The sequence below is a fragment of the Pseudophryne corroboree genome, chromosome 4 (genome assembly GCF_028390025.1).
Source record: "Pseudophryne corroboree isolate aPseCor3 chromosome 4, aPseCor3.hap2, whole genome shotgun sequence".
Classification (NCBI taxonomy): Eukaryota; Metazoa; Chordata; class Amphibia; order Anura; family Myobatrachidae; genus Pseudophryne; species Pseudophryne corroboree.
In genome coordinates this window covers 46783021-46791953 of record NC_086447.1, presented here as the reverse complement: position 1 = coordinate 46791953, position 8933 = coordinate 46783021, and the positions used below count along the sequence as shown (strand labels likewise).

At 43.1% G+C, this 8933-nt stretch overlaps 1 protein-coding gene across 1 annotated transcript; it reads right to left on the bottom strand.

Moving 5' to 3' along the window:
* Positions 1–724: 724 nt before the first annotated feature.
* Positions 725–2994, bottom strand: LOC134910818 (taste receptor type 2 member 39-like). Its single transcript, XM_063919202.1, has 2 exons — positions 2943–2994; positions 725–1578 (listed from the first exon to the last, which is right to left on the bottom strand). The coding sequence occupies exons 1-2, from the start codon at positions 2992–2994 to the stop codon at positions 725–727; spliced, it is 906 nt and encodes a 301-aa protein (XP_063775272.1).
* Positions 2995–8933: the final 5939 nt, after the last annotated feature.

The following is an 8933-nucleotide window of genomic DNA, read 5'->3' as shown; positions in this document are numbered from 1 at the left end:
CCATGATAAACACAACCCAGTTTTAAGGAGTGGGGGGGGGTGACTTGGTGTGAGAATTGAAATAAATATTTGACATGTTGCTTTAAAAGACACATTTATTTATTTAAAACTCATCAATGTACATTTTATACTTTTAACAATATTTTTAGATTGTTTACTGCATCTGCACAAAGGTCTGGAATTATTTTTTTATAATAATATTGGGATTACTTTTTTTTTAACAAACAGACATATTAAGAATTACAGCAAGTTCAAGACTGGTCCTCTCTCTGTGCTGGGACTCAGTGTCCTACATACTGTATGCTACATCCACGTCATTTACCTTCATTGGACACTCCAGGCACACAATTACATCACAGTGCTTTTCACAAGCAGAAGCATTACCCTACTGTCTTATAGTAAAGTTACAATTATAATTACAGTACATGGAAAGTCTACCAAATGATAACATGTTAACATACTGCTGGCTGTGACTAGTAGTTCCAAAATGCTGGGAGCCAGTTGGTGAGATCCAGGTTGAGTATTACAAGATGTTCAGCATCCACACATGTGAAGTGAGATGTTTTGTAACTAAACGCGTCAGAATACAGATGTCCTAGATCTACAGTACTAAAACTCTTACAAGTGATTCTTCATTGTAAGTGATCCCAGTCTTTTTTATACAGTGATCGGTCTGGTACCAGGTGGAGTCACACTACATATCAGCCTTGGGCTTGGAGTCTCATCACTGCCTCTCTTGAACAGGCTTCTCTTTACATACACAGCACTGTACCTGGGAGAATATTTGTCTTAGGGGCCCTATTTTGTGGATCAGGTGCAGAGAATGTATAATTGGAAGCACATTTAGAATTATGTGAAACCACAGAGCTCCAATAACTAACATATAATGCAAAGCTATTAGATTGCTAGCGACGTGTAAAGCGTTAAAAAGAAAGCAGAAAAGTATGGATCTAATAGCGGTATAATAAGCACGCAGATGAACTGAGAAATTATCATTACACTTCATTCTAGTTAAATGAATGCACAGAGAGATGATTAAAAGGACAGTCGCCATACAGTATATGAGCAATGGCACAATATTCCCAAATATGAACAAAAATATGTATCTTCTTTCCATTTCGGGCAGCCGAGAGCTAGTTGTCAGGAAGACCTCGGTGGAGTTTGTGGAAACAAGACTGTTCTTAAGATACAGAAACATTAAGATGTAGCAAAATGATATCACTATAGAAGCAGCGATCAGATGGACAATCCGGGTTGATATAAACACCTTCAGGCGTAAGTATAGGGCGTTGGAGAAGACGGCGATCTTCAGGCAGAAGACGACGGAGAACAGAGTCGCAAACCAGATGCTGCTGTAGTTGACAAAAATCAAAGCACATTCAATGGTGGTATCCAGTATGTTTCCGGGATCCAGATGTATGTGAAAGTGAAAAACTAAATCTAGAAATGAGAAAATCTGAATCAGCATCCTTGAGATCCCGAGGCAGGTAAGGACCTGGTCAATGGAGGTCACGGCTCTCCCCTTCAGCCAGCAAGTGACATTCACAGCTGCGATGAATGAATGTATGACTAGTCCTGCTGTAAGGACAAATCCTGCTGCCACAAATAGTGCAATAGAAGCCATCACGTAGCAATCTGTCTTGCTGTCAGGGAAAGTCTGATGACCATAATCTCTCAATTGAGCCTTTTATTATGGCGCTGCAATATTGAAATATGTCATGCAAATTGTAATGCAAACATGCTGGCACTTATTTTCAAGGATCAGTATTATACCAGACAAATGCAATATGTACAAATAGAGCATGCACCCTCTTTTGTTTGTACTCTGCCTCATACTACATTAATTTATACAACTGACTTAAAGGGGTCAAGCCAATTAGCTGCAATATCATCGCAGCTGCAAATCATTGTGGCAGGGGCCGCACTTTACGGCGGTCTAATTCGCATAAAACTGCTTGCCACCCCATACAGGTCCAATCAATTTTGAGCGAATTGGGGCTGATTCGAGCCCGCAAAGGGTGCCAGATCGCGTGCCGTTGTTGGCGTTTAAATTCTGTTGCAATGGCACTTTGCACCCTTCGCAGCTAATTGGATTGACCCCACAGTAATCACAGTTCAGATGTCCTCCAATTGAGGGCCCGATTCAGCTCTTATTGCTGCTGTGCATTTTCTCACAGGCTGCGATCAGGTCTGAACTGCGCATGCGTATGCACCGCTATGCGCATATGCGATAGACCGCAGCAATGGGGGTCGCCTGTCAGTGACGGGATAGTGCGAAAATTCCGAACACACCGGCGATCACAAGTAGATTGACAGGAAGAGGGCGTTTGTGGGTGCCAACTGACCGTTTCTAGGGAGTGTCCAGAAAAACGCGGGAGGGACCAGAAGTTTTGTGGGAGGATTTCTGATGTCAGCTCCGGCCCCGATCATCGCAGCGGCTGAGTAAGTCCTGGGCTGTGCAGAGACTGCACAAACTGCTGCTTGTGCAGCTCTCCAGCACAAGCTTTTGCACACCTACACACACACACACACACACACACACACAATATCCTCCCCCTGTAGGCGGTGACTACCTGATCGCAGGGATGCAAAGAACGCACCCTAGTGATCAGGTCTGAATTACCCCCTGAAATAATTGTTCTTACATGCATTTGTGATATTTGTGGTAATACAGAAGATAAAAAAACAGGCAGTAGGTATACAGTATATTAGAGATGTGCACCAACCTCCGTGTTTTGGAAATCTATTAAATTCATTTTCTGGTTTTCATTTTGCCCAGACCGTCTTCACGTGTTTTGGTTTTGGATCTGTATTGTTCTCAAAAATTGATAAAAACTGCTAAAATCACATAATTTTGGCCTCTTTAGTTCCTACAATATTATTAACCTCAATATTGTTTTCATCCAGTTTAGGCCAAAGGCTGCAGCGAGCTGACTGGTTACTAAGTGACAGAACAGCGGCACAAACAGACAGCAGTTTATAGCACAGTGGCATTCTCAATTTCTTTGTCACCAACTGTACTTGTGCTGCTCATCTACACATTTGCAGAGGGTGCAGAAATGGTGGAAGGAGGCTTCTCTACGAGTACAGTATCAGACATGTCAGACTCACACATAGCTATTTCTATACTCTTGACTGAGATGGTGTTGCATCATCATGTGAGGCTACAGAAGAAGATGTTGACTGACAGCAGTTTCAGAACCACCAATCGCAAATAAAGGCAATGGCATGAGTCTTTCCTTGCCACTGCATGTGGTGAATGGCATGTTGGCATTTTTATGTTTTTTGATAGTAAACTTTCCCTGTATTTTGAAACATTGTTTTGATTTCAGGTGCCCTCTTTTAATCTCTCTATGGCATTGAGCACTGGATTTAGTAGATGATGTTGAAGGACTAATATTGTCATGACTTGTGGCATCAGCTGCAGCGCTAGTACTTGATTGCTGCTCCTGCTTTTCTATTGATTCATCATCGTGATCCATATCAACTCACTGTGCAGATAGTATTAACATGGTGGCAGTGAACCTACTGAGCATTAGTGTTGTCGTATCACAGGCCTGGCCTGCCTAAAGTTCACAGTAATAAACACACACAAGTGTAATATAAAAAAAAACTGATTTGTATTTATGTTTTAAGCAGTGACACCAGTGATCACCCTGAACAGTAGATGGCTTTTTTCTAGTTATCTTTTAAACAAATGACCAGTGACATCAGTGCCCATCTCAAACAGTACATGACTTTTACAGTGTGACACAGACAAAGTGCCAACTTCCCCTGCTTGAATCTTGAACACAGCTCCCCCCTGAGTTCACTACACACAGACACATTGCCTTTGCCTTATATACATACTTGTGCAGTAGTTTGAGACTGTGCTGTAGTTTAGCTGCTGCTGAACGTTGCTTTCACAAAGAATACTTCCTGCCTTCACCTGAACCATTGAATCTTCAGTATGAAATGGTGCCCATATCACCATGGGAGAGACTTATATGACATCCAAAACACTCGAGATCCAATGCTGGGAAGATGATGTTTTGCCTCATTTTTTAATCCGAGCAAGGTAGGAAAACGCAAACTGTCGACTGAATTCTCTTTAGATACCAGAAGGTCGGATGGTCTCAGTTCTTTGAGAACCGGGTCATCTCATATCACCTATTCAATAATGAGCAGTCATGCGTAAGTGCAGTAATGAGCTCAATAAGTCAGACTAATTTTGTGATGATGGTATCCTACGTGGAAGCTTAGTTAAGGCAATATGGAGGACCTGCAAGTAAGTAAAAATATATTTGGAGGGGAGGCCAAATTTCTGCTAATTGTCTAAAGGACAGAATATAAGTACCAGGATCAAAAAAGGCGTAATAGCATTGATACCTCAGTATTTCTACTGAGTATATCAGATATTTTGCTAGAATGGCAGGAAATATACATTATGGTAAGAACTTACCGTTGATAACACAGGGAAACAATGGGATATGATGAAGCGACAGGGGATTTGCACCAATCGGTCAAAGCTTTCTTGCCTACCAGCATGCAACGGGCCCGTCCATATATCCCCGCCTCCTGGCTCAGGCAAATCAGTTGTATTCCAAAGCTCAAGGCAGCAGCATCATAGATAGCCCTAATCAGGCAATAAGAACACACATGCACACCCTTCCGTACAAGAAGGTAGAGGCTAGTGAGTAAAAGGATCCTCAAATTAGGTGCGTCAGGGTGGGTTCCCTGTGGATACTGTGCACTTAGGAGAAATACCGTTATCAATAGTACGTTCTTACCATAACGTATATTTCTCCGGCAGGGTCCACAGGTTATTCACAGGATAACAATGGGATATCTCAAAGCAATTTAGTGGTGGGGATGCTCCTTTTTGGACAGGAGAATCCTTTGTCCGAATTCAGTGTCATGAGACGCAAAGGTATTCAAGGCATAATGTATAATGAATGTGTTAATGGAAGACCATGTGGCCACCTTACATATCTGTTCTGCTGAAGCACCACATTGTGCTACCCATGATGGACCTACCTTACGAGTAGAGTGAGCAGAGACATTAGCCAGAACAGGGAGATCAGCTTGAGAATATGCTTCTGAAATCGTGATCCGAAGCCATCTTGCCAGCATCTGCTTAACAGCAGGCCATCCTCTTTTGTAAAATCCGTAGAGAATGAATAGAGAATCTGTCTTTCTGATGGCACTGGTACGATCCACGTAGTTTCTTAATGCACGGACCACGTCCAGCGATGCATCTCCCGCAGAAAGGCCCGGTACCTGGAAAGCCGGGACTACAATTTCTTCATTAAGGTGGAATTTAGACACCACCTTCAGAAGAAACCCAGATCTAGTTCTGAGAACTGTTTTTTTTGGTTAAAAAATAGAAATGGGGAACAACATGATCATGCCCCTATATCTGATACTCTTCTAGCTGATGCCATAGTCATAAAGAAAGAGAACTTTAGCTGTCAACCATTTAGGATCCACTTTATTAAATGGTTCAAACGGGGCAACTTGAAGGGCTTTAAGGACAACACTTAAGTCTCAAGGCACTGTAGGAGTAATAAAAGGAGGTTGGATGCGCAGCATTTCCTGGAAAAAAGTACACACATCCTGCAAACTGGCAATTTTCTTTTGGAACCATACAGTCAATGCCGACACTTGCACTCTCAAGGAAGTCACCTTCAAATCTTTATCCATTCCTGCTTGAAGGAATGCTAAGACCCTGGAAACTCTGAAAGACTTAAGGTCCATTTTCCGTTCACTGCACCAATGAATATAGGCTTGCCATATTCGGTGATAAATGCGAGTTGAGGAAGGTTTCCTTGCTCTGAGCATTGTTTGAATTACCTGTTGTGAGAATCCTCTTGACTTCAGGATAGAGGTTTCAAGAGCCATGCCGTCAAAGACATTCGATCCAGATGTCTGTGATAACGAGGACCCTGCATCAGTACATCGGGATGTTGAGGGAGCAGAAGTGGAACATCCATTGACATCCTCTGCAGATCTGTTTATAAATGCCTTCTGGGCCAAGCCGGAGCTATTAGTATCACGGCACGTTTTCCTTGCTTTATCTTTCTCACCACCCGGGGTAATAGGGTGATTGGAGGAAACACATAAGCCAGATGAAAGTCCCATCTCACCGACAGAGCAGCCACAAAGATCGCTCTGGGATCCTTTGTTCTTGACCCATATGTGAGCACTTTTTTGTTCAGATGGGATGCCATCAGATCTATCTCTGGCAACCCCCACTTGTCTACTAGAGTCTGGAAGGCCTCTGGGTGTAGAGCCCATTCACTTGCCTGAATGGCGTGTCGACTGAGAAAATCCCCTTTCCAGTTTAGGACTCCTGGAATGAACACTGCGGACAAGGCTGGATGATGAAGTTCTGCCCACTTTAGTATGTGACTTACCTCCTTCATTGCTTTTCGGCTGGGAGTTCCTCTCTGATGGTTGAGGTACGCTACTGTCGTCACATTGTCCGAGCGGATCAGGACTGGTTTTACCCCAAGAATGTCCTTTACCTGAATCAGTGCCATGTATATGGCCCGAAGTTCCAATATATTTATTGGCAGGCAACTTTCTTCCTTGGTACATTGCCCCTGAAAACAAAACCTTCCTGACACAGCTCCCAAGCCTAGGAAACTGGCATCTGTCATCAGAATTTCCCAATCTGATATCCAAAAGGGTCTCATCTTGATCAGATGGGATATCTGTCGCCACCAGGCTAATGACCTTCTTGCTTCTATCGTAAGAACCATAGTCTGTGTTTTATCCTCTGATGCAACCCATTCCATTTGGCCAGAATCAGAACTGCAGAGGCCTCAAATGGAATTGTGCATACTCCACCATGTCGAATGTTGACACCATCAAACCCATTATGCGTATTGCTGCGTGAATGGATACCTTTTGACTGTGTAACAAGTCCTGAATCCTTGACCGAACCTTGGATATCTTGTTCAGAGGTACAATTACTGTTTGAAGACTTGAATCCAGTACAGCACCTAAGTGAGTCATTTGCTGTGACGGAACTAGAGATGATGTTGCCCAATTTATGAGCCACCCATGATTCTGCGGACACGTTATTGTCTGTTTCAGATGGCATAAGAGCAATTCCTGTGTCTGTGCCAGGATTAAAAGATCGTCGAGGTATGGAAATATTCTTATCCTCTGCTGGTGGAGATAAGCTGTCATTACCACTAAAATCTTGGTAAATTTTTTGGGGGCTGTGGCTAACCCAAAAGGTAGGGCCTGGACCTGAAAATGCTTTGGAGGATAGTGAACCTGAGATAGCACTGATGGGACAGTGCTATAGGAACATGTAGGTAAGCATTCTGTATATCCAGGGATACCATATAATCCCCTGGCTCCATTGCCAAAATGATGGAACGTAACATCTCCATGTGAAACCACACTTTGAGATTGAGAATGGGCCTAAATGACCCATTTGGCTTCTGAACTAAAAACAGGTTGGAGTAAAAACCATATCCTCATTGTGCAGGAGGAACTGGAATGACTACTCCTGACTGAAGCAATTTCTGAACTGCCTCTAACAAAGCCCTGGCCTTCGTCTCTACCCAAGAAGAAGGTACAAAAAAAAACTTCAAGGAGGGTGCTTCTTGAAGGCAAAAGCATAACCTAGAGATACCGCTTCCTGCACCCAGGCATCTGTTGTAGACTGCTGCCAGATCTGTGCAAACTGAAGAAGTCAGCCCCGCACCCTGGGGTCCCCCAGGTGGAGGCCCGCACCATCAGGCTGATGGCTTATTATCTGTTTTCCCAACCTGTCCTCTGGTAGTCCAATGCTTTTTAGTCTTACCAGACTTGTTGTATTGGGGCTGCATGCCTGTTTTATATGTGCTATATGGGATTTTTACTCTCTAGAAGCTATTGAAAAATCCCCCTCCATTGCATCAGCCCAGGCAACCACTGCCTTTGCCATCCAAGCTGAAGCCATGGCTGGCCTTATGACTGCCCCAGACAGGGAAAAATGGTTTTTAGAAAACCCTCCACTCTCCTATCCGTGACATAATTTAATGATGTTGAAGGCAAAGGTAATGTAGATTTTCGCACTAATCGAATTACATGCGTATCTACTTTAGGAGCCACCTCCCTTTTTAAACAGTCCCCAGCTGGAAGAGGATAATTGGAATTCCATTTCTTAGGAATTCTAAACTTCTTATTGGGCGTAGCCCAAGCCTCTTCCATGATTTCCATCAGCTGATCTGACCCTGGAAACTCAGTCTTAACTGTTTTGGGACGTTTAAACACAGGTGCCTTGGTTTTTAACACAGGCTCTGCTGAATCCTCTAAGGTTAGAATGGCTTTCGTTGCTTTAATTAACTCAGCTATATCCACTGAGCTGAGACCTTCCTCCTCCTCTTTGTATGCTAAAGTAGAATTAATTGAGCTTTCATCTTTCGATGAATCCTCATCTGAATCATGTGTAGCCTGTGAGGGTGAAGATTTACTTACCACTGGCTTATCAGCTTGTTTCTTTTGAGAGGCTGCTGCTGGAAGTGATACACCATAGGTGGGGAGCTTCATGTAAGGGTTAATAGTGTAACCTATCCCTGGTACAGGAGTTGGAGGAATTATACGTTCAGCTGTACTGGATAAAGTCTGTGCAAACATAGCCCAAGGTGGATCCATGTGCACCTGAATCTACCTTGTATTTTTCATTAACCCCTTGTGAAAGCTAAAACAATTTGCACACAAACCATCCTGAACCAGATCCTGAGAGATTAACACACCTTTGCAAAACAAACATGATATGAGTGTTGGTGTTGCTGTGAGTGTACCTTCCTCACCTTTGCTGCTCTTAGACATGATAAATAATCAACACTTCCACAGTGTACTACACAATTTGTGACTGTAATCACTTTAAGCTTCTTAAAGTGACATACAATCCGACCCTACCCATGCACCAGATTGAGGATCAGAATAAACAA